Raw genomic sequence first — 25,863 nt, 5'->3', positions numbered from 1 at the left:
CAGTGAGTGCTCACTGGTATATTAACGACTCCTCATGCCTGGCTCCGGAAGTCGCGTGTAGTACAGTGGATCACTGGGGTCTGGAGTCTGATTGCTTGAGTTTGCCATTTCGACCACCCACTCAATTCCTTTAAGCCTCAATTTGTCAGCCTGCAAAATGGCACTGATAGTCCTCATCTCGATGCTGCGGAGAGGGTTAGATGAGATGGTGCCTGTGAAGCACCAGGCGTGGCACAGGGTCAGGAATGTTGGCTTTGCTGCTATCACTGCTATTATTAATATTACCGAATGTCCTGTTTTCTCCCCACATGCCCACCCAGTGGTCCATTATGAGGTTGAGGTTTGGACGGGGGATGTGGGCGGTGCAGGCACCACTGCCCGAGTCTACGTGCAGATCTATGGTGAGGACGGCAAGACAGAAGTGCTCTTCCTGTCCAGCCGCTCGAAAGTTTTTGAGCGGGCATCCAAGGACACGTTCCAGGTGTGTGTGGGTAAGACAGCGGGAGTGCCCACAGAGAGCCAGGGGATGCCCCAAAATGAAGGGATTGGACTAGCTCAGTGGTTCTCGTCCCTGGCTTCTTAGAATCACCTGGAGAGCTTTAAGAAAAAAAAAAAAAGTGCTGCCTGGCCCACATCCGGATCAGTTAAGTCAGAACCTCTATGGTGGGATGTGTTTTCAGGGTATGCTTCTGAAAGCTCTGCCGGGAGGCTAACAAGCTGCCAATTCTGAGAACCGCTGGAGTAGATGATTCTAATTTGACAAAATATGTCCTGAAGCCCCTGGTTACTGCATCCACTGCGAGCCTGTGATTGTACAGCTCTCTCCACCTGTGGGCAGGGCCACGCTTCGAGGCAAGATCTGGGGAGGAGCCTCCTGGCTGCGTTCTCGATGCCCCAGGATTCTGTACTTCCCTTTGAGTAGAGAAGAAAAAGATGAGAATGTGAGCATGTTGTTGGCAGGGGAGGAGAATGCAGGTGTAACGCCCTGTGGGGGATACATGAATGTTTCCTGTGGGATACTAGTGCGTGTGAGTGAGTGTGTGTGTGTGTGTGTGTGTGTGTAAGCAGGTATGTGTGTGCAGGGAGCATATTCATGCTGGGTGCTCTGTGTGTGTTTGTGAGCCTCAGGTCACTTGGCCCTCAGCAAAGAGTCCTACCCCAGTGCCCGGCAGGGTCTGATTGAGCTTGGTCAGGGCATATGGAACGTTGGTGCTGGAGGGGGCCTCACTGAGGCCAACCCCCCATAACACTGCTGAGAAGGTAGAGGCCCTAGCATTTCACCTCTCTGAGCCTCAGATTCTTCCTCAGTTCAAACCTAGCCTTAGAGTGCCTCCCTAGCCTGCTTCGAAGTCCTTAGAAGGGTCAAAACGGTGAAGGTGAGGGAATGTACTCAGGAAATTGTGGCCAGTTGTGGGGGTGGGACAGAGCAGAGCGTCTTCCAATGCCAGCATGCCATGTGGCTGGAAGTGATGCGGTCATGAATGCGGTCATGGGAGACGCATGGGTGCTGAGAAGACAGATGTGGGAAGAGGGGATGGTGAGCAGGCCCAACTGGAGAGGTTGAGGGCAGGGATGCTCTGACTTGGAAAATGCTGGGGAGGAGATCTAATGTGCTGAAGAACGAACTTACCAGGCCCAGAGCCCATCCCCTAAGTAGCTGAGAGGGAAAAATGCCTCTCCTTCAGGGCTCCTGGGCTCTCATTTTGGCTGATAACTTTCTCACAAAGGTGTTTTTGGCCTACATTGTGGCTTCATGAACAGAGTCAGAAGACCTGAGTTCTCATCTAGGCCTGGACTCCAGTTATGGGGCACTGAGAAACTCAGGTCCCCAGTCACCAGGACACATGTGGAAAAATTGGTGGCACCAGGCTTTGAAAAGTGTCAGACACCCAGAAGGGGCCCATCAGAATGGGGAACAGAGTGGCTCAACCAGCAGGTACCCCATGTGGACCCTCCCCTGAGCTCTGTGGGGCTAGACCTCACTGCAGGGTGAGGCTTAGAACAGAGTAAGGAGATCGAAGGCCGAGGACCTAATCTTCTGAAGAAAAGCTAAAGCTAAATCCATCCACGCTCTGCCAGACTGTGCCGGAGAGAAGCAAGAAAGAACAGTCCCTGTCTTAAGTAATTCCCCGTTCAGGTGGGCGGGGAGCAGCTCATGTGGACAGGGAGGGCATCCAGGACAGACCAGAACCACGGCCAAGGTCTGGGCTCCCTCTGCACTGCCAGGGAAAGAAGCCTGTGCTGGGGGAGAAGCCTGGGGTCCCTGGGGACATGGGGGAGGGGGTTGGGTGTATTTTTGAAAAATAACACGGTTTTCTTGCTCATTACATACAAAAGTTGTATATGATTCATGCTGAAAAAAACTTTGGAAAGAGAATGCAGAAAAGCACAAACTGAAAAGGAAAGTAGTAATAAGGTTCAGGAAATGAAATGAATGGATTTCCTTGGAGGCAGAGGAAGGAATAAAGGCGCTCTGGGTGAGGGGAGTGCATGAACAGAGGTGTGGAACCAGGAGTGACAGGAATGAATGCGACGTGCATGTGTGTGTGCGTGCATGTGTGGATGTGGGGCGGGGTGAAGGGAGAGAGGCAGGGAGACCATCCTGACTACGACCCAGGGGTTAGAAGGAAGTAAGTGTGGGTGGAAGGAGGGGCTGCAAGAGGTCATGGAAGGCCGGCCGAACAAGCAGGCTGAGAAAGAGGGAGCTGGTGGAAGCTTGTGAGCTCGAGGCCCCGGGCGTCCCCACTGGGGCTCCGCACATAGGCCCAGGCCTGGCTGTACAGGGGAGGTGGGGAGGACGCCAGGGGCGCCCCCAGCCACTGCCCTGCGCTTTGCACAGCTGGAGGCGGCGGACGTGGGTGAGGTCTTCAAGATCCGGCTGGGGCACACGGGCGAAGGCTTCGGACCCAGCTGGTTCGTGGACACGCTGTGGCTGCGGCACCTGGTGGTGCGGGAGGTGGAGCTCACGCCCGAGGAGGAGGCCCGGAAGAAGAAAGAGAAGGACAGGCTGCGGCAGCTGCTCAAGAAGGAGCGGCTGAAGGCCAAGCTGCAGAGGAAGAAGAAGAAGAAGAAGAAGAAGGGTAGCGACGAGGAGGACGAGGGGGACGAGGAGGAGGAGTCCTCGTCGGAGGAGTCTTCGTCTGAGGAGGAGGAGGAGGAGGAGACCGAGGAGGAGGAGGAAGAGGAGGAGTTTGGGCCGGGGATGCAGGAGGTGATTGAGGAGTACAAGTTCGAAGCCCACCGCTGGCTGGCCCGGGGCAAGGAGGACAATGAACTTGTCGTGGAGCTGGTGCCGGCAGGCCGGCCGGGTCCTGAGCGTAAGCCCGAGGAGGGGTCTGCAGGTCTGCTGAAGGGGGCCAGGTGAAGGGGGGTGTCTAGCTCGCCAGTCATGTGGCAGCCCCATAGCGGGGCACCCGTCATGTTTCCCAAGTGGGTCTCCTGACCTGTGACAGGCCTCTGCCTGGGGTTAGCCCTGCCCCCTCGGGCGGCTCTCAGGGGGAGCCTGGATGTAGCTCGCGATGACTGAAAGTGGGACATAACGTAGGAGGACGGCCAAGGGCGTCTCCCCTTGACTCTCAGGCTCCTGGGCCTCATGGCAAAGAAAAGTCTTGAGCAGTGGGGAGGGATAGGGTCTTTCCAGGTTAGTGCAGATGTGGAGGAATCTGTAGGTCCTTCCCGCTCCCACGAGCTGGCTGGATCCGAGAGGCTGAGCCTCAGGTCCACCCCGAGGCCTAGGTGTCCTCAACGCCACGTTTTTCTCTGTCCCCAGCCAACACCTATGAGGTCCAGGTAATCACGGGGAATGTGCCCAAGGCCGGCACCGATGCCAATGTCTACCTGACCATCTACGGAGAGGAGTACGGGGACACAGGCGAGCGGCCCCTGAAGAAGTCGGACAAGTCCAACAAGTTTGAGCAGGGCCAGGTAGAGTGGGGGCTCTCTGGCCCTTGCGTGGGTGGTGGCGACTGCTGGTTCCGGAGGCCACACCCCCACCAGCACGGTGTCCAGCAGGGTGCTTTGTTGAGTCTACCCAGATGTAATCAAAGCGGTTCCTCTGTGAGCTCTGGCACCTTGTGGTGGGGGGCATAAGATAGGCCGGGGAGGGGAGCATCGAGCACCACGAAGCCCACAGGAACTGACCAGAGATATTACAGGTAGCAGACGCTCAGGCGCTGAGGGGGTGGAGCAGGGGGATTCAAGGAGGAAGTGCCAACAGCGCTTTGGGGAAAACATGGTAGGAAGGAGAGCTGTACACTGGGCCATGGTGGGTGAGTGTGGGATGGGTGCCCACGATTACCGTGAGAGGTGTTCCCCGAGGATGGGTCCGGGGGACAGAGATGTGGCGTGGAAATCTGGAAGACCCAGCTCGAGGACAGGGAGTCTTCCCACTGTGCTGTGTTAACGCTGAGCCAGGGGGCGCACTGCCTCTGGGAAGCTTGATGAGCCCAGTTAAGGGGGGTGGGGCATGAGAGCCTTGAAAGAAGGTTGAGAAGCCTGGACTCAGTCCTGGTCCTGCCTTAGCGGGAGCCACGAAGGCTTTTGAGCGGTGAAAGAAATGCACGCACACCCCTCTTCCAGGTATCATGGGGAGAGTGTGAAAAATCCAGCTGTCATCTTTGTCCTTCAAGATGTTACAATATTATCTGGCTGGAAGACTGTCCCCAGCTCACCTTTCTCATTCCTGCCCCTGATCCCAAAGCCACATTTCCTCATCCACACAGAGGAAGAAGAGAAACCAAACCCATGAAAGTACTTCTGGGCTCCTCTGATTTCTTTCAGAGGCTGCCTGCTTTTTCTTTCAACACTGCCTTGCCATGACTTGAGGTTTAGGGTTTATTTCCATAGCCACTATGATCCTGGATTGGAAGAAAACTGTCATAGAGGACGTAACTGGTACAATGGATGAAATTTGAATATGGGCTTGTATGTTAGATAATAGTATTGTGTCGATAGTATTGTGTTTCCTGAGTTTGGTAATTGTCCTGGGATTATATGAGAATCACCTGTTCTTAGGAAAGCTATGATGAAGAATTCAGAGGTGAAGAATCATGGTATCTGCCATTTACTTTTAAACGTTTCAGAAAAATAATAGCAAAAGAGAGAGGGAAAGCAAATATTGCAAAATGTAGGTGAAGGGCATATAAAATTTCATTGTATTGTTTCTGCAAATTTTCTGTAGACTTGATTGTTTTTCAATATAAAGAATTTAAGAAGTTACAGCCAAGAGGAATCCCTTATCAGGTCCCGATGTCGCCTGCCTCCTGCAGTGCAGACGCGTATATTGGGCTACGCTCACGGCCTTCCTACTCACATGGTGAGGGAGTGCAAGTCTCCTGTTCCTGTGAATCACTTTGGATTTACACTTTGAATTCTGTAAATCACCTTGGATTTGCACTTTGGCTCATCCCAGGTGCTTAGAATGCGTGGCGGAAGGGGCTTATGCACACATGTGCACACATAGCACAGGGTTTCAGCACACACCCAACAATGGGCCCTCCACAGGCGCACGCGCACACACACACACACACACACACACCCACAACACAAACGCGGGTGGCCAGCCCACCTGCCTTCTCCTCTGCCCCTCACGGTCACCTTCCTGGCCTTCCCACTCCTCCTACCACCCTTTGGGACACAGAGTGAAAAGACCCCTGGTGTGGGCAGGTGATAAAAGAGTGCAGATCACACACAGTCAACTGGCTGCCACAGGTTTCCACACCCCTTTCCCTCAATGGTTTGAGTCTCCCTGCCGGCCCCAGGATCCCCCAGGTGCTGATGTGTAGGGGGGGTGGGGCGCACCATGTCTCAGGGCAGGGGGGGGCATCCCTCTGAGTGCTTCTCTGGCCCTTCCCAGACAGATACCTTCACCATCTATGCTATTGACTTGGGGGCTCTGACCAAGATTCGGATTCGCCATGACAACTCGGGCAACAGACCGGGCTGGTTCCTGGACAGAATAGACATCACTGACATGAACAATGAAGTCACGTGAGTGCGGCTTGAGGGGAGGGGGGGAAGGCCATGCCTGCTTCTTAGTCCTGAGAAGAGGGCTGAGGGTGGGGTGGTTGGGATGTCTGAGGCTGGGGCGGGGTGGTGGCTGTATGTTAGTTTGGCTCCTGTGGCTGGCTGGGTGGGCACTGCCTCTCTCTCTCCCCTCTCACTGGGCAGCCCCCTGGAGTTCCTGCCCTGGCAGGTGACAGGACCTCCAATCTAGCTCTTGAGATCCATCAGTTCAGAAGGTCGGGTTTCCTGTCCCTGTCAGACCTCCACTGGCCTAGTCTCCATGCCTAGACTTAGTCACTCATCCGTGTCTCCACATATGAAGTGGCTTCCAGTACAATGTTTTAATGTTCTAGACCAGGGGTAAGCACACTTTTTCTCTAAGGGCCAGGTAGGAAATATTTTAGGCTTTGGGGCCATTTGGTCTCTGTCATAATTGATCTGTTTGACTTTGCAGCAGGGAAGCAGCCATAGGTGATACTTGGTGGATGTGGCCGTGTTCCAATAAAACTTTATTCGTGAACACTGAAACTTGAATTTCATGTCATTTTCACATGTCACAAAATAACAGTGTTCCTTAGATTTTCTTTTTTTCAGCCATTTTAAAAATGTAAAATTCAGGGGTACCTGTGTGGCTGTCGATTAAGCGTCCGACTCTTGGTTTTGGCTCAGGTTGTGATCTCGAGGTTCGTGGGTTTGTGCCCCACAATAGGCTCTGTGCTGACAGGGTGGAGCCTGCTTGGGATTCTCTCTCTCCCTCTGCCTCTCAAAATAAATAAACTTAAGACAATGTAAAATTCATGCTTAGTTTGTGGGATGTACATAAACAGGTGAGTGGGCCACATTTGGCCCACAGGCCATAGTTTGCTGGCCCCTGCTCAGGATTCCCAGCTACCACCAGGAGCTAGGTTGAGGAAGGCATATTATCCTCCTGACAGGTGAAGGAACCATGCCCCAAGGAGGTGAAGCCGCCACACCCCCAGAGCCCATTCATGCCAGAGCCAAGGTCAGAACTCCAGACCATCAATGATGAGTCTGGTGCGTCTCCATCATTAGGCCCCATTGCCGCTTGAGCAAAAGGGGCCATGGAGCAATAGACATGAAAAAAGGCTGGAGGTGTGATGGAGAGGTGCAGGGGGAGACAGAGAGGAAGGCAGGCAAGATCCTGAGTGTGTTGTAGGGCTGCTGAGTGCCCGCCAGTGTCCAGAATGTAGCGGGCACCCAATAAACAAACATACGTTGACTTAACTTCTTGGTCTGCAGTCTGGTGTCTCTTAGAGCAAGCCCTCTTCTTGGGCTACTCTCTGTGCAGGGCAAGGGGTGAGGAGGCTCACCCCATCTCCCACCTCCACCCCGCCCCACCAGCCCAAGAGACTGCCTCAGATGGGGACATCAAAGCACACCTCTCACATGGCCTGGTGTCCTGGCTTTCCGTGAGGTCATTGTGATGGCAGAGAAGGGCAGTGGGACAACGCTGTGGCCGGGAACCAGGGTCCTGAGCTGTGATAGTCCTCTCTCAGAAACTTGCCAGGTCACCCTGAACTAAGTGCTCTGTTCTAGAACTAAGTGCTAATGAATGGGCTTTCATTCACTCTTCTGATAAATAGGCTTAATGATGTCAGCCCAGCTTACTTCTCAAGATGTTCTGAAAATCTAAGGCATTTAAGCTGGAAAAGGATAAAGTAGTGGCAAAAACAGAAGGACAGGAACAGACCAAATATCCCTGGCTTCCCCTTAGAGCTCCGTTAGGGTCAGTTAACTCTGTTCCATTGATTTGACATTTCTGGGCCAGCCCAACAATTTGTAAATTATTGTAGCCTTATAATCTATTTTAATATCTGTCAGTACTTGTCCTTTTTCATTATTCTTTAAAAATATTAGCTTTTCTTGCCTTTTCAAATCAAGACATTAAGTGATTTGAAGAAAAAAAATCCCGTTGGAATGTTGATGGTTATGCCATTAATCGTATGTGTGGAGAATTGTGTATTTAGAATATTAAGTGCTGCCCCAGGAGCGCATTTCCATTTATCCAATTGTTCCTTCTGGTATCCCAGTGATGCTTTACAATTTTCTACAGTCGTACTAAGTTTATGCCTAAATATTTTCTATTTTTATCGCTCTCGTGAATGGTATCCTCTCGTTCCCCATCCCCTTTCTTCCCTCCCTTTCTCTTTTCCTTCCCTCCCCCACTCCTGGCCCCCTCATCACCTCCCCCACCCTCGTCATCCTGTCTTGTTGGTGTGAGTCAGGGTCCACCTCCCCATCTTCACCAGCCCTGGTCGGAGGCTCTTGCCTGGTCCCTCTGCTGCACCCTGGCCCCTCCTGTGTCAGGGGTGTGTTCCTCCTCTGCTCAACAACCTGCAGAGGCTCCCATTCACCCCCAGGTGAGAGCCAGAGCACTTCCAGTGGCCTGCCCCACACCCCCTCCTTAACTCTTGGTCCTGGTCTCCCTCCTGCTCACTCCTTGCTGTTCCTTGAGCCCAACAGCCAAGGGCCTTTGCATGTGCTCTCCCTTCTCCCTGGTCCTCCTTCCCCTAGTGGCTTACTCATGCTTTCTCTGAGTAAGGTCTCTGCTCAACAGTCATCTGCTCAGCAAGCCTCCCACCCTGGACCTTTTATTTCTCTTCCTTTGTTTCTTTTTCTGCACGTCACTAATGTTTGACCTACAATCGACTGCAGTATTTCATCATTGTTCCTTTCCCCACAACTGAATATAAGGTCCCTGCCTAAGGTAACGATTTCACCTGTCTTGTTCCCTGCAGCGTCCTCTCCAGCACCTAGAAGAGGGCCTGGTGCACAACAGGGTTGCCATAAATACTTACTAAATCAACTAATGAATACAAACCACATTTGCTGTGTTGACTCATTCATTCATCCAGCAAACACATGCCATCTAAGTGCGGAGAGTCAAGCGGCTCGTTCCGACTCTGCCCCTGAAGAACAGAAAACTGTGATGGTCTAGGAGGCAGATGTTTTAGGTTCATTTCCTGTCTCTTCCTTTCTTTACTTGTGTGGCCTTGGGAAAGTCACTTAAGCCCTCTGAGCCTCAGTTCTTCCATCCATGAAACGGGATAATAAAACTCCCACACAGCATTAAGATAACCCGTGTAAGGGCCAGGGCCAGGGCCGGGCCTGGCACCCGGCAAAAGGTAGCAGCATGGCAGTAAGAACCCAGTCAGTTGGCATCTAAAAGTGGCTGCATAGCTAGGAAGGAACGGGCATGAGTGGGATTATGAAGGAACTCCTTGGGCAGCAGGAAAGGCAGAGCGAGGGGGCTGCTGTCTCAGGGCGGCACCCCCCAAATGGGGCTCAGGGACTGGGGGGTGAGGAGGGGGTCAGGGTGCTCCTCTATCCGAGGTGACATTTCAGATGGGCCTTCACAAACCGTGATGTTTGGTGTTTGGAACAAAGGGCACTAAAGCGGCTGAACTGTGTGATGTGGGAGCCGAGGGGCAAGAGGGGCATGAACGGGCAGGTGGTAGGTAATTCTGTCCAACTCGTGCATGAAGGGAACAGGACAAGAACTTTGGGAAGGGAGGCCGGGGTGGGGGGTGCGGCTCCACAGCCAGAGGTTCCTAGGTGGCCAGCTTTTCCAGAAAGCCTGCTTCTTAATTTTTTTTTTTTTTTTTGAGAGAGGAGGCAGGGGGGTAGGCAGAGCGAGAGGGAGACACAGAATCTGAAGCAGGCCCCAGGCTCTGAGCTGTCAGCACAGGGTCTGACATGGGGCTCGAACTCATGAACCACAAGATCATGACCTGAGCAGAAGTGGGACGCTTAACCGACTGAGCCACCAAGGTGCCCTTCCCAGAGAGCCTTCTGAGGCTGAGGTAGGAAGACAGAGAAGGAGCAGGGAGGCACTCATGAGAGATGTTGGCCTGGGGGCAGAGAGATTAAAGAGGATGTGATCTCCGGAGCCCCTGCTACCACACTGAAGTCACCCAAGCAGGATTCAGAGTGGCTCAGGGCTCTGATGCCCCGACAAGGCTAGCGCTCAGCAGGGTGGCAGCGGGGCCATGCCCAGTCCCTTTGGCCTCCAAGGCTGCCGGTTCTGGAGAGCAGCCGAGCCTGACTGGAAATACCTGGAAGAAGGGCCAGTGGGAGGGGAAGGGCAGAGGTGGATTGATCCACAATGCAAATTGCCAAAAAAGGAGAGCATTCTTTCTCTTCAAGTAGGGAGTGCTTGAGGTCCTTTGTAGGAGTCCCAAGCTGGCAGGAGGCAGTCAAGATGATTCAGAAAAGGCTTTTGAACGGTGGTTTGCAGCCAAGGGTGGCTTTGAGTGGGTGGTCCTGGGGTCTGAGGTCCCTCGTGGGTGGACTGGGGCTCTGCACACAGGCTCACATTCCCTCAAGAAAGGACCTCTCTGGTCCTTTGGGCTAGTAAGAAGATGGTGAAGCTGGGGAAATTTATCTGTGGCTTCCTCCAGCCTCCTCTAGCCTGGGAAGCCCCACTCCTTCGCCACTCTGAAAAAAAAGAAAGTTAAAAAAAGTGTCAGATTGATTTTGTATTGGTAGCCGTATTTGGAATGCAGAAAGGCTGTTCCCACCCCCTCTCCTCTGCTCAGATAATTCCTGGAGCCTTGGGTTGGCTTTAAGTAGCACGTTCTAAGGGGAATGTTGAAAAAAAAAAAAAAAAAGAAAAGAAAAAATACATCTTCAAGGAAAGGATAGTGGCCGGTTAAGAAACTTAGAGTTATTGCAAGAATTTGAAGGAGGAAATGAGAACACTTCACCTTGATAGGAGATAGTGCCTTCCAGTGCTGTGGATACTTATGGCTGCCGGTGTATGTGGGGACTGTGAACATGGCAACAAGCAAGAAGATCCCGAGCTCAGGGGGTTAGTTTGCCTAATGGGGGACACAGACAGATTTATGCTCTCTGGGCAAACTCTTCCATCCTCATCACTTCCGTGACCATTTATTTGAGAATAGTGCCCACAATTTATATCTCCAGTCATACCAGTCAGAATAGTCTAGGTTGTGCTGAGTAGCAAATGGCCCTAAAATGTCGTGTCCTAACACAATAGAAACTTATTTCCTGCTCACACTGCATGTCCAGGACAGGGCATCGGGGGACTCTGCTCAATGTGATCGCTCAGCGACCCAGGCTGATGGGACGTTTTCCTCAACACATGTTTCCACGGTCATTCTTATAGTGGAAAGAGGTGTGACAAATCACCCACTGACTTAAAGATTCCTTACAGCCCAGAGATTCTAATCATATTAGCAAGGACTTAAAACTTCAAAGTCCTCCTAACATCCAAAGCTATGAACCTCGGATGTTTGGATTTCAGAACACATGACAGAAATGGTGGGATTTGGCAGGAGGGGTACATTGTTTTCAACTAGCACATCTTTGTTAAGTCATTGATTCATCGGGCTCTGCTTTCTCCCTCTTTTCCATAGCTCTTGACTTGTTGAGGAAGTGAGGTTGTGTCATGTCTTCCTTCCTCCTTTAAGAGGTTAGCTGCTTTTTTGACCTGCATTAAAATCTAATACACTCAAGTTCAAAGAGGAAGAGGCAAATGCCACAAAAGTTAGGAATATATTTAGTGTCCCGAGTTTTGCCCATATTCAGCCTGATATATTTTGCTTTCTCTACGTGTTTTCCGCCCGAAGATAGAGATTCCCATTCTGATTGGTGGCTTGAGGGTGTCATTAGATCCTCATTAAAGACAGATGCTGTTGGGTGGGCTTTTCAGTGAGAGTTGAACAGAAAGCTTGTTGGACTTCTTCCTCTGGAGTTTCATCTGACAAGATGTTCTCTGGAACCCCACACTCTTTCAGGGCCCTTGGGATATTGAGACACAAAAGACCTCGCAGATGATTTTATCCAGCCTTTGTAGTGGTGGAACTCAGGGCCTGGGGCCACGTAGCTTTATAGGGGAAGAGTAGAAACACAAACCCTGAATTCCTGAGTTCCAGAGTCATGCTCTTGTGGCCATGTCATCCCACCAGTATCACCTGTTGACTTACACCTGGTGTGGTCCAGCACTTGTGCACAAAATGCGGAAGGCCATACCAAATGACATACATTTTACAACATTAGTTTTTCTGTCTTCTCAGTTTTTACTTTTTTTAGTTAAAAAAATTTTTTTTAATGTTTATTTATTATTGAGAGACAGAGAGAGACAGAGCATGAGCATGGGAGGGGCAAAGAGAGGCGGAGACACAGAATCTGAAGCAGGCTCCAGGCTCTGAGCTGTCAGCACAGAGCCTGACGCGGGGCTCAAACTCACAAACCGTGAGACCATGACCTGAGCCGAAGTTGGACACCCAACCAACTGAACCACCCAGGTGCCCCTTAGTTTTTACTTAAAAAAAAAAAAAGCTTATTTATTTTTGAAGGAGAGAGAGACAGAGCATGGGGGGGGGGGAGGGGGGCAGAGAGAGGGAGACCCAGAATCCAAAGTGGGCTCCAGGCTCTGAGCTGTCAGCACAGAGCCCAACGCGGAGCTTGAACTCATGACCCATGAGATCATGACCTGAGCTGAAGTCTTACACTTAACTGCTTAACCAACCAAACCACCCAGGCGCCCCTCAGTTTTTACTTTTGAGTGAAACTTAAGATTTGCTCCAATAATCAGTTTAAACCTCCTGCTCACCCAAGCCCTCCCTTTCCTTCCAGTGGCCTTGTTTAAGCAGGGCGGTGGCCACACCTGGCCAGCGCACCTACTCGCCACTCTTCTCCTTTGCTCCTTCAGAATCCCTGGCAATTTCCGTCCCCGGTACCCAGAGACCTGCTTGAGCAGGACTTACTGCTGTGGGAGGAAGGGGAAGGGAAAGGGGAAGGGGAAGGGGAAGAAGGGGAAGGGGGAGAAGGGAAGGGGGGGAAGGGGAAGGGGAAGGGGAATCCTCTGCTAAACCTTCTGTGGGTGCTTGTTGGCATCATGGGGCTAGAGGCTGAAGGCCCAGCACTCAGGCCAGTCCCAGCCCCTGCTCTAGTTCTGCCCTCCAGGGGGATGGATCTGAGAAAAGAGATGGGAAGAGATGCTGCCACTCTGGGCATGCCGAGGGTCTTTAATGTCCCAGTACAAGTATCTTGGAGACACTGGAGAAGTCGCTCCATGAAAGCCAGCTTCTGCTTCCCAAGTAGGCACATGCTCAGCAGGTGTGGGCGGGCTTGGGCCTTACCCCTTCCGTCTGGCTGACTTGTTTCTCTCTCCTGGGATAAGTCGCCCACTCTTTCTTTGCGTCTCTCTCTCCCTCTGTCCTTGTTCTGCTCCAGCTTCCCACTCTCCTTGTCTCCGCCTCTGCCGCAACCCCACTCCTTTCTTTATTTCTGTGGCTCCTTTAATTGGCCATAATTAAGAGCCAAAGCCTATTATTCATAAGTTAATTGGTTGAATAAAAAATGTAACTTTCCCATTCATAACTTAAAGACTAGAAAGTGGAACAATATACATTTTTCCCTTAAACCCTAGTTTAAAGGCAATTTAATCTATATTGCCCTTGATTGAGCTCCTCCCACACTTTGAATCCGTGTCCATGAACACAGAATTGCCCCTCTGCACCCCGTGTGAGCCCGTGTGTGGGCTGAGGTTCTGCCTCTCTAAAGTGTTGGCCCTTGGGGCGCCTGGGTGGCGCAGTCGGTTAAGCGTCCGACTTCAGCCAGGTCACGATCTCGCGGTCCGTGAGTTCGAGCCCTGCGTCAGGCTCTGGGCTGATGGCTCAGAGCCTGGAGCCTGTTTCCCATTCTGTGTCTCCCTCTCTCTCTGCCCCTCCCCCGTTCATGCTCTGTCTCTCTCTGTCCCAAAAATAAGTAAACATTGAAAAAAAAAAAAATTTAAAGTGTTGGCCCTAGGAGGCAATACCGTCTCTAGAGGAATGTGGGGCTCTGACAGGGATGAGACCCCCAGCCTACACTGCTCCCTCCTCTCCAGGAGGGACTTCCTTCTCTCCTCAGGGACTCTGATCAGTCCCTGAATGCATCTTAAGCATCCAGTCTGGCAGGAAGGGGTGGAGATTGGGTAGAATGGCCCCAGTTTAGACATGGGCTGCATCCACCAACTCTCTGAGTTGTTCTGGGAGCTTGGGGGCCCAAGGCCAGATGTCCAGGCCGCAAGCTCCAGAGACCCCAGGCATGGGCAGGGGAGAAACAGGGAAGTACAATAAGAGTAACAACAGCAATAGTACTAGCAAATTCTTACCGAGAGCCAGGCATTTTTATAAGCTCTTTAAAACATTTAACCCACGTAAACCTCATAACAACTTTGACATAAGCAATATGATCTTCATTTTACAGAATGGCAAACTGAAGCACAAAGTAGGGTTGCCAGGTAAAATACAGAATGGCCAGTTCAATTTGAATTCCAGAGAAGCAGTGAGTAATGTTTTAGTATAAGTATGTCCCAAATATTGGGTAGGACATACTTATGCTAAAACGTTATTCATTGCTTATCGAAAACTCAAATTTAACTAGGAGCCCTGTGATTCTGTTGGCTAAATCTGGCAACCCTAACACAGAGAGGTAAAGAAACTGGCTCAAGGTCTCATGACTATAAGTGGCAGAGCCAGGATTCCAACCCAGTCTGGCTCCAGAGGCGAGTCCTTAATTAGATCATGTTGCTACCTCCATCATCCCTGGACCCCCCCTTTGTTTTGTTTAGGTGTCTTCATTTTAGCTGGGCTCAGCCTCTACACTAAGGAGTCTAATGTGGACCTCCCTTCCCTACATGGTGCCAGCTGTGTGCTATGCCATTCCTTAGCCACACTTTCTGTATCTTCCAGAAGCATAATTGGGTATCATTCCATTAAAATCCATTTACTCAACCCTTAGGTATTGAACACCTACTATGCACAATACTCTCTGCTAAAGTGGCTTTGGCTACCAGGTTAATTCTAGAAAAGGCTGTCACAGTCCCTGGAAGCACTTCTAGATACCTCCAATATGACCCTGAGTGAAGGTTTAATATGCTCCAGGCAAATCTTACGCAGCCATTTGCAATGGGGGGGTCTTGAAACTGTGTCCCCATGTTTGTTTTCTGCTCCAGGCAAGTGACTCTCATAGGGTGACCCCCAGGCTGGGTAGGATGGGAGGGCCATGCTTTTGGATGGGGGGCAGATAGGGGAGTGTTGGGGCCTCTGAGGGCCTGTCATTTTGCAGCCCAGGACTGCTCTTTAATGAAACCTTTCCTAAGAGACGTTCCTAAACTCTCCTCATTCCCCTTCCTACAGGTACTACTTTCCATGCCAGCGCTGGCTGGCAGTGGAGGAGGATGATGGCCAGCTGTCCCGGGAGCTGTTGCCAGTGGATGAGTCCTATGTGCTGCCCCCGAGCGAGGATGAGGGGGCCGGGGGAGGTGGTGACAACAACCCCCTTGACAACCTGGCCCTGGAGCAGAAAGGTTTCCTAAACTAGAGCTGGTTTCTTCCCTCCAGCCTCCCTCCCTCGGTCTCCATGTTCCCTTCCTCTGTGGGTTCTGAGCACCCCCTCCTCTGGCAGTGTGTCTGTACTGCCCTTATCCCTCCATGGCCAGAATGGGGAGGTGAGGAGACATATTCCCACATGCCTAGCATAAGGCTGGGTATAAAGTACATGACTAGGCATGGAGCTATGGTCAGGAATGGAGTGGAATGAAATAGGACAGGATGAGATGGAATGGAATGGAATAGAATGGAATATAGAACGGAACGGAATAGAATAGAATAGAATAGAATAGAATAGAATAGAATAGAATAAGAATAGGTAGGGTAGAGTAGAGTAGAATAGAATAAGACTAGACTAGACTAGGCTAGAATAGGTTGTAGCCTGCTCCGATTTAGTTCTGTGTTCTCCCCTCCAGGCACACCATAAGCCCTCAATACATTTTTGTCAAGGGAAAGAATGAACTTTGAAGAATTCTAGGATGCTTCCCTTCCTTGAAACTTACATCCCTAAAACTTCCCAGTGGAGAACTCAGACCAGGCTCCTGGCTGATGAGCCTCCAACTCTCAGTCACCCCAAGTCTCCCCTAAACATCCTACAACTCTATTAATTGAGAGATTCCTATGTGAGCTGGAGGCGGGGAGACCTCATCTCTGCCTTGAGGAAGTTTCCAGACTACAGGCAACTGCAGAACAACACATGCTACAAGTAAAGGGATTCCTAGAAATGGTCACCACGCATGTAGAAATGTACTCAGTACGTTTTCTCCCTCCTCCCTCCACAAGAGGGGCAGTCTACCACTCACTTCTCCACACTCCTCTCCCTGCAGACAAATCTACCACATTCTCAGTGACCATAAAGACTGGGGACAAGAAGAACGCAGGCACAGATGCCAACGTCTTCATCACGCTCTTTGGCACGCAAGACAACACTGGTAAGAACGCAGCATGGGGCCGAGCGAGACTCACCCACATTCCTCCCCGGGGAGACTAGGAGACTCAGCAGAACTTTCCAAGGAAATCCTGGTCATGCCTCTGTTTTTCTCTCTTCAAAGAAAATAATTGAAGAATTCCCCTGTGTTGTTTTACTTTATTTTATTGTTTTATTTATTTTATTATTTTATTTTATTTATTAAGAGCACTTAACATGTGCTCTGTCCTCTCAAATTTGAAATGGATAATGCATCTCTGTCGACTGTAGGTATGGACTGTATGGCAGGCCTCTGGAGCTCATTAATCTTACTCACCTGAAAGTACACTTGTTGCTTAATAACTCCCCATCCTCTCCTCTCCCCAGCTCCTGGGAACCACCATTCCAGCCTTTGATTTTATGAATTTGGCTATTTTGGATACTTGGTATAAGTGGAATCATGCTATATCTGTCCTTCTGTGTCCGGCTTATTTCACTCAGTGTAATGTCCTCAGGGACCATCCGCATTGTTGTAGATTGGAGAATTTCCTTCTTTTTTAAGGCCAAAGAGTGGTCCATTGTATGTATATATATCAACATTTTTTTCTATCTTTTCATCAGTTAATGGACATTTAGGGGTTTTTTTTCCCCACATCTCAGCTATTGTGAATAGTGCTGCAGTGAAATGGGAGGGCTAATATCTTTTCAAGATCCTGATTTCAGTTCTTTTGGATATATACCCAGAAGTGGGATTGGTGGGTCATATGGTAGTTCTTTTTTTTTTTTTTTTTTTAACATTTATTTATTTTTGGGACAGAGAGAGACAGAGCACAAACGGGGGAGGGGCAGAGAGAGAGGGAGACACAGAATGGGAAACAGGCTCCAGGCTCTGAGCCATCAGCCCAGAGCCTGACGCGGGGCTCGAACTCCCGGACCGCGAGATCGTGACCTGGCTGAAGTCGGACGCTTAACCGACTGCGCCACCCAGGCGCCCCTAGTAGTTCTATTTTTAATTGTTTAAGGAACTTTCGTACTGTTTTCCATAGCAACGACGCCATTTTGCATTCCCACCAACTACGTACGAGTGTTCCAATTCCTTCACATCCTCACCAACAGTTGTTGTCTTCATTTTTGGTGGCAGCCACCCTGTCAGGTGTGTGGTGAGATCTCGTTGTGGTTCTGATTTGCATTTCCCTGATGCTTAGTGACAATGAGCATTTCATTCATATACTGTTGGCCATTTGTATGTCTTCTTTGGAGAAATGTCTGTTTACGTCCTTAGCCCATTTTTTAATTGGGTTATTACCTTTTTATTATTGAGTTGTAGGATATTATGGCAATGAACCCCTTATCAGATATATGGTTTGCAAATATTCTTTCCCATGCTGTAGGTTGCCTTTTCATTCTATTGATCGTTTCCTTTGCTGTGCAGAAACTTTTTAGTTTGATGCAATCCTCCTTGTTTATTTTTTTTTAATTTTTTAATGTTTGTTTATTCTTGAAAGGGGGGTTGGTATGAGCAGAGGAGGGGCAGAGAAAGGGAGACACAGAATCCAAAGCAGGCTCCAGGCTCCAAGCTGTCAGCACAGAGCCGGACACGAGGCTCGAACTCATGAACTCTGAGATCATGACCTGAGCTGATGTCAGACGCTTAACCGACTGAGCCACCCAGACGCTTCCTCCACTTGTTTATTTTAGTTTTTGTTGCCTGTGCTTTTGGTGTCGTATCCATGAAATCATTACCAAGACCAACGTCACAAAGCTTTTCTCCTATGTTTTCTTCTAGGAGTTTTACAGTTTCAGGTCTTATGTTTAAATCTGTATCCATTTTGGGGCTCCTGGGTAGCTCAGTAGGTTGAGTGTCCAACTTCAGCTCAGGTTATGATCTCGCAGTTCATGAGTTCGAGCCCCACATCGGGCTCTGTGCTGACAGCTCGGAGCCTGGAGCCTGCTTCGGATTCTGTGTCCTGACAGATTGCATGCAACTAGTGCTGTTGGAGGAAGGCATATTCCCTTTTTCTTAAAAATCTCCATGTGACGTGACTTGTCTACCTGGATTGTAAACGTTGGTTCCTTTAGAGATTCTTCCTAAAGCTTCTAAGCCGGTTCTCCTGTACACCAGGGGGCAGAGAGCCCCCTGTCCCCTCTCCCGTCTTCATTCCTCTGTCTACTACCTCAGAAGTGTTTGGAAGCCATATGCATCCTCTTCCCTTCAGCGTCCTCTCCTTAAGTAATGATGCCTGATCCTATGGTCATTCTTTCTCCAGGCCTTCCTGAAACTTTTTTGCCATTTCTTGTACTCTTGCTGGAGGCATCACTCCGTTTACCTTTCAAGACCACAGTGAAGGGCCTCCCAGTCCAAACAGTGACTGGTCTCTTCTCCGTGACTCCTGCCAGCTTTCTTCTTCTGTTCAAGGCTGAGACCCCAGGGAGCACGGGGAGGCTGGTTTTGTCCCTGGCTTCCTCCGCATGTAGAAAAACGTGGGGGATGTGGAGGCACAGTCAACTGACTTAGGACCCCACCACTTTCTCCTGGATGGTCTTGAATACGGTACTTCACCTCGTGGTGTGCCTCCTTTTCTTTAGATACAAACTGGAAATAAAAATACACACCTTGAAGGCTAATTACAAAGCTCACTAAAAAGACACACACACACACACACACACACACACACACCCCAAATTGTTAAATGTGCAAAGGTTCCCGGTGGATAGTAATTGCATGCTCTAAATTTTATGAGAGCTAGAAAAATTTGGTCATTATGAGGAGGGACCCAAAGGGGTAGTCTGGCTCGGTTTAAAGGTCTCAGGTTCAGCCAGTCATATGGGGGCCATTTGGTTGACAGGAATGACCCTCCTGAAATCCTCCAAGACCAACAGTGACAAGTTTGAGAGGGACAGCATCGAAATCTTCACCGTGGAGACGCTGGACCTGGGAGATCTGTGGAAAGTCAGGATTGGCCATGACAACACAGGTCTGGCTTCCCTCCCCCTCTGTTTTCTGCTAAGAATATAAGGCCCACACACAGGTCCCTGTGGGTCTGGGAAAGAATACGCAAGAAACTTGAATGTCATCTGCCTTCCATGATGACACAACTTCCTCAAACCCTTCAACCCAGTGGAACCCTAGCTGCACGCAGAATATTCTGGTCTCGTTGGCCTGGGCTGGGGCCTGGACACCAGTGACTTCCCAAAACCCCTACTCTCTGTGGTTTCACTGTGCACCCACCTTTGAGAATCCCCAGTATAGCTCAGTGGTTCTCTGACCTGAGAACCAGGAGCTCCTGACAGGTTCTGTTGCTTAACAGAACCACCTCGGGGGGTTGTTAAACATAGGTTTCTGGGCCTCATCCACGCAGGTGTTGATTCAGTAGGTCTGGGGTGGGACCGGAGCATTTCTGCTTTGCACACATGAGGCTGCTGGTCTGGGGACTCCACTTTGAGAACCATGGATCTAGTCCGTTCTTCCCAGAAGCCACTGACACTACAGCCAGACAAAGTTTGTTCTCTTAGTGAAGTAGGACATGTGTTCTTGGTCTTTAAGTATTTTAAGGCTAGGGAAGGAGGCCACCTTCCCAGCCCCTGGGATGGAGAGACGGGTTCTCTGCTCAGCTCCTACTTCCTTCTTTAAACCTGATCGCTCATTTTTCCAGGGAAGACCCTCAGTCCTTCACACACTTCCCTTTCCTTCATGCACCACAAACTGGCAGGAATGACCCTCCTGGAATCCTCCAGGACCAAAGGCCAGAGAGCTCACAGTGTCATCCTTGTCGCTGGGTGAAATGACAAAATCCCCATTAATACGAGTTCTCTCTGGCATCTCTGAGCTCCCTTTTTAGAGTGCCTTCCACCCTGGACAGTGTGCTTGCCGTCACCTCCTGTCACCTCTTCCCCAGGCTCCTTTGCTCTTGTTAATTTCCCCGACAGCAGCCTGGAGTGTGACCCAGCTTCAGCTGGGTGCACATTTCAACAGGAGTCATTTAGCAATGCTATCAGGGAAAGGAACGGCGTGGGCACGGGTGCAGCTGTAGACGTCAGCCACGGGCAGGGAAGCGTGTCTGGAGTGGCTGAGGTCACCCACAGTAAACCATCTGTGTAGAGCTCGGTGGTGGGTTCCGTGTCTCCTTCTCTGCAGGCAAGGCTCCAGGCTGGTTTGTAGACTGGGTAGAGGTGGATGCCCCCTCTCTTGGAAAGTGCATGACATTCCCCTGTGGCCGCTGGCTGGCGAAGAATGAAGACGACGGTGCCATCGTCAGGGACCTCTTCCACGCGGAGCTTCAGACGAGGCTGTACACGCCATGTAAGAACTGTGCACGGCATGGCTGACCCTCCTCCCAGACCCCATCGCCCACTACCCCGTCTTGGCTCCAACCCCTCCTCCAGCCCCGACCCCAGGCCAGGTGTACCTCCTCTCCCCAGTTCCCTGGGCCTTGCGTGGGCTGTGGGCAGTGCTCTGGATCCACGGTAAGGAAATAGAGAATTTAGTCCCACCTCTACCCCAAACCAGCTGGTGACAACAGGCAGAGAGCCTGGCCTCTCTGGGGCTGTTTCCTCATCTGCAAAATAGAGATAATAATACAACATGGTCATAAGACCCAAAAGGGAAGAAAGACAAAAGTCTAACTGTGAGAAGTCATATGGGCCCCATCACCGGTGTTCATTCCAGTCAGTAACATGACCAAGAAATCACCGCTGTAAAATTTTATCCTGATTGGGAGTGGAAGGTGGAGACTTGAAAAGATGATAAATGTAGGCCTCTCACCAGCTAAAGCAGGGGAGGAAAGGGAACAATTTGGTGAAGTTTTGACACTTCCTTTACAGTGTCATCAGAAAGTATGGATTAAACGTTCATTTACATGTAAGACATACTAGGTACTGAGAACCAAACTGAAATCAACCAAACTATAAAAATCTGTTTAAATGTGCTAAAATCAGAACCAAACCCAGAGAATATAATTTTTTTTCTAACCAAATAATTAGCTATACCAAAAGATTTCCCCCAAACAGTTCATAATTACATGATATGATTCAGTGATGACTTTTTTTTTTTTTTTTTTTTTTTTGCCTAAAGCAATTAAACTGGAAATGACCCGATCCATCAAGATATTTTCTGGTCCAAAGCCTGAAACAAAGTGACATTTCCCTCTAGTAAAATCTCTGCATATACAAAGCAAACCCTGGATGTAGACACTGCCCCCAGGAGCCGCCTGCAGTCTAGGACAGACACACTGACCTGACAGATGTACATAGAGCTGGCAGCATACTGGGTGAGACACTTTAAGACAGAAGTAGCTGTTTCTCCCTTCGTGCCCTAGGACAGGCCTGAATTTGTATGGCCTGACCTTGAATACATTCAGCTCTAGCCTCATACTAAAGCAAGCCCATTTGCCCTTTGTCTTAGACTCAGTTCACACACACACACAGACACACACACACACACACACACACGCACACACACACACAGCACAGGAGAGACTTGCCTTTCTGACTAGAGAGCTGTGGAGGCAGCTTCAAAGTGCCCCTCTCCCCAAGTAAGTGCCCAGAGAGGAGGGTCTGCTGCTCAGAACCTATTTCCTTGTTTGGGAAAGGTCTTGAGGGCTCAAAGCCAGGGAGCTCCCAGGGATGAGGAGCTGCAGTCCCAGGAGTGGTGCCCAGTTGTCAATCTCAGGGGCCTGGAAGGCTTAGAACTAGATTTGGCAGTTCATCAAGGCTGCCCAATACACGTGAAACCAAAAGAACACAGCAAGATGGCACTGCCTCCTGGCCGACTGAAATGTGCTGCCCACACAGTAGAGATGGGGCAGTTAGGAAGTGGACCATTGTGATGGTCTGAATTTACAGGCTCCACGTAGCATGGAGCCCTGAACGTCAGAGTCCTGTTAAGGCTGAAGCCTGTGTTCTGGGGATTGCTGGTATCGAAGCGGGTGTCTCAGGGCAGCTGGTGCAGGAAGGGAAAGGGTGAGAGGGAACAGCTCCCCAATTCGTGCCATCCAGATCTACTCCTCAGCTTTAAAAAGTCAAGTTTTTTTCAAAGCATTCTTCCCAAATGTTTTTTTTTTAATTTTTAACGTTTATTTTTTGAGAAACAGAGCATGAGCGGGGGAGGGGCAGAGAGCCAGGGAGACGCAGAATCCCAAGCAGGCTCCAGGCTCTGAGCTGTCAGCACAGAGCTCTCTCTACACGGAGCCCAAACTCACAAGCTGTGAGATCATGACCTGAGCTGAAGTTGGATGCTTAACCAACTGAGTCATCCAGGCGCCCCTGTCCTAAATGTATTTTTCAGAACTCCACAGAAGTTCTCCACTGAAAATTAAATTCAGTTAAATAATCTGAAAACCACAGATTCTATGTCAAACCCTCTCATTTCACAGACAAAGAAAAGGACCCAGAGAAGTATATCCATTTGCCTAAGGACACACAGCTCCTCGATGGCAGAGGCAGAACTAGAAATCAGGAAGCAAATCTGAGCTCAGGTCTAGGCATGAGGGCTGAAGGGTGGGCTGTTCCTGCCCAGATATTTTTAGGGCTTCTCCTGCTGCCAGAGAGTCTCAGGAAAGTTCAGTTCCTCCTGGCCTTAGACCAGGGAGACACCCAAGAGACCTCAGAGGAAGTTGCCTCTATTACTGCCTGATGGCCTGTTTCCCTTAACCTTGGTGAGGGCCCGGTTCAGGCCATTGTGGGAATGGCGATCACCCCCGTAGGCCATAGGCCCTGTGACTTGTAGGTAGTGAGCAATATTCGCCTCCAATTCACGACAACAGCACCCTTAGAGGTTGACCACACAGGATTTAGGGGTCAGACAAGCCTGGGCTCACACTGGAGCTCTACTTCTGACCAGCCATATGATCTGGGGCAAGTTACTTTACCTGTATGAGCCTTGTTTTCCCCATCTATAAAATAAAGTACAATGATATCTCCTCCGGAGGTCATTGTCAAGGTTATAGGGGATGAGGAAGGTAGAACGCTTAGTAAAGAGTCTGGCACCTGACAAGTACTCAGCAGATGGCAGTTATCGTTAATACAGCTGTTATAGTTCTACAGCAGAGTAACCATCATACTAAATGAGAAGAAAATTCATTGGCTTTGGAGAAAATTTGGGGAAGGTTGGGGCCACCTGTGAGAAGGCGACTTTTAAATGTGATTCCTTTCGAGGTCAAGACCACAGGATAGGGTAGATTTCCACTTAAACCGTTTCTCTGGGTTTTCAATGTTTTTTTATTACTGTGACTTAGAGTAAGTTGTATATACCTTTATATACATATGAAACAAGTGTCACAAAAATTTTTAGCCTGTGTGTGATGTCCAGTGATATTTTTTATTCGATTCTATTCAATTCCATATATTTTTTAAAATACTGGTGATGACTCACTAAATTTATTCCATAACCTGCTAATGGATTTCAGTCTGTAGTTAGCAACATACACTTTTAAACTACTGGTCTCAAACTGCAGTGTAAAGTCTGAGTTAAATATTTAGATCAGTAGACTCATCCCATAGAGAATCTGAGGAAAGGTTGGGAATCTGGGTGTTTAATAAGTACCCAAAGAGTTTCTGAGGTGAAGGGCCAGTGACCCACACACTGGGCAGTGCTGGCCTCTAGCCAGGCTGGCAGGTGCCCATCGGGAAGCTGCTTGCCAACAACACTGATGGGTCAACCTCCCTTTTAGGAGTTCACAAGGTTACCACCACCCCCCTCCACCACCCACATCCAACCCAGCAAGGGCCAGATGCGTTATGGACGGGTTAGGAGGGCAAGCCAGTGTGGAGCAAGTGAGGGTGAGAAGAGAAAGGATTCTCACCCTGTAGACTGCTGAGCTGATTGGTCCCTTGCCCCCTGAAATATAATCCTCCTGTTTATAGTGTCCACAGCTAAGGAGCATGATGGACACTTTGCAGAAGAGGAAACTGAGGCTCCTGTGACTTGCCCAGGTCACACAGACGGTCAGAGTAGATTCTGTGCTTTCAGCCAAACTGCTGTACCAGCTCTGTGTTGTGAGAGGCACAGAGACCCTGGTCTGAGGTGACAGGCGCTGCCTGTGGGCACTAGGTGTGACAGGACACTTGTCTCCCCCCACCCCTGCACCTGTGGTTGCTAAGCAGCCACATGAAGGTCCACGTCCCTGAGCAGCAGCTCCCGGTGACGGGGCCTGGGGCCATGATGCCGATGAAGAACTTGATCTTGTCCATGTTTGTTTTCTGTTCTCACCTCCCCTCTGACTTCACCGTCTGTCCGCCATCCTCAGTTGTCCCTTACGAGATCATCCTCTACACGAGTGACGTCTTTGCTGCCGGGACGGACGCCAACATCTTCATCGTCATCTATGGCTGTGATGCAGTGTGCACCCAGCAGAAGTACTTGTGCACCAACAAGAGGGAGCAGAAGCTGTTCTTTGAGAGGAAGTCAGCCTCCCGCTTCATTATGGAGGTGCCTGGGATCCATAATGCCGGGAGGCTGCCGGGGGAGCTGGGACTGGGAAGCAGGGGGCACCAGAAGAGGGGAGGAGGCACCCTAACGGGCTGCTGTGGTGAGAGGGCCAGGCAGTTCATCCAGCCTCACTGGGCCTCACTCAGTACATCGGAATAACCAGGAGGGCAGGCACCTCACCCGGCCCCACCAGGACTAGTGTCAGGATCTAAGGAGACAGTGAGTGGACAGGGCTTGAGGAAAATAGAGGCACAATCCCATTTCCACTGGGGCCACCTCCAGGGCCAGCGATAACACATGTGTATCCGTCGAGAGCTTGGCTTCTGGACATCCCAGATGGTCCCCTGCTCCCCTCTGGCCTAGGGGTTTGCTTGTTCCATGTTTACTGTAGGCGTCGGTCACAGCACCTTGGCGTCCTGTGCACTTCAGCTCAGCGTCTCCCCTGTGCTCTCCGCTGTGTGTTAGGTTGGGTGGGAGAGGTAGGAGAAAGGGAAGGCCCAGACTCTCTCTGCAAGGGGCTTGCAGTCCAGCTGGAGAACCCCAGACCTCCACACAAGGCCAACAAGAGAGAATAACTGATCCTGTGGGTAAGAGCAGTGTCATAGGGCTTTATCTCTATTAACTCACTTAAGCCTCATAGCAGCTCTGCGCTGTTATTATCCCTGTATAAAGATGGGGAAACTGAGGTACAGAAAGTTGAATAGCTTACATAAATTCACACAGCTAGGGTATAATGGAACCAGGATTCAAACCCAGGAGTACTGGCTCAAAATATGTGCTCTTAGCCCCTGCAGGTCACTAGCCCATGGTGATGAAGGCACATGCGGGACTGATCGAGAATGCAAAGGAGGGACAAGAGGGGGAGGCATTCCTAGCAAGGGGAACATCATGGCCAAGGGCCAGAGCTGGAAATAAACACAGCATGTGGTTTGGTGGGAGGGACAGGAGGAGAGGGACATGACAGGTAGAAGACCAGCTGAAGCAAGACTTGGAGGGGACAGCTCTGAAGAGCTAAGCGGCTCACGAGGCTGGACTCTCCAGGTAGCAGGGACCTTTGGAGAAGTGCCCCTTCTGATGGGAAACAAAATCCAGAGCCCCATCCTCCTTCCCCGGCCAGTGTCTATCCTGGGGGGCTCCCTGCTCCCTCTCCACCTTCTCTGGGAGCA

The 25,863-nt window shown here is 50.3% G+C and overlaps 1 protein-coding gene across 2 annotated transcripts in view; it reads left to right on the top strand.

Annotated features, from left to right (window-relative positions):
* LOXHD1 (lipoxygenase homology PLAT domains 1) overlaps nucleotides 1–25,863 on the top strand; it is a 165,224-nt gene that overhangs the window by 92,920 nt on the left and 46,441 nt on the right. For both annotated transcript variants that reach the window (XM_047827882.1, XM_047827881.1), the window contains exons 18-26: nucleotides 321–481; nucleotides 2,840–3,317; nucleotides 3,770–3,924; nucleotides 5,855–5,988; nucleotides 15,174–15,343; nucleotides 16,193–16,297; nucleotides 19,119–19,247; nucleotides 20,408–20,572; nucleotides 24,516–24,697. In XM_047827882.1, the coding sequence (XP_047683838.1) occupies nucleotides 321–481; nucleotides 2,840–3,317; nucleotides 3,770–3,924; nucleotides 5,855–5,988; nucleotides 15,174–15,343; nucleotides 16,193–16,297; nucleotides 19,119–19,247; nucleotides 20,408–20,572; nucleotides 24,516–24,697 (1,679 nt within the window). The remainder of the gene's footprint in view (nucleotides 1–320; nucleotides 482–2,839; nucleotides 3,318–3,769; nucleotides 3,925–5,854; nucleotides 5,989–15,173; nucleotides 15,344–16,192; nucleotides 16,298–19,118; nucleotides 19,248–20,407; nucleotides 20,573–24,515; nucleotides 24,698–25,863) is intronic.

The sequence above is a fragment of the Prionailurus viverrinus genome, chromosome D3 (assembly GCF_022837055.1).
Source record: "Prionailurus viverrinus isolate Anna chromosome D3, UM_Priviv_1.0, whole genome shotgun sequence".
Taxonomy (NCBI): Eukaryota; Metazoa; Chordata; class Mammalia; order Carnivora; family Felidae; genus Prionailurus; species Prionailurus viverrinus.
The sequence above is the reverse complement of the archived record's forward strand: the minus strand, read 5'-3'. Positions and strand labels throughout refer to the sequence as shown.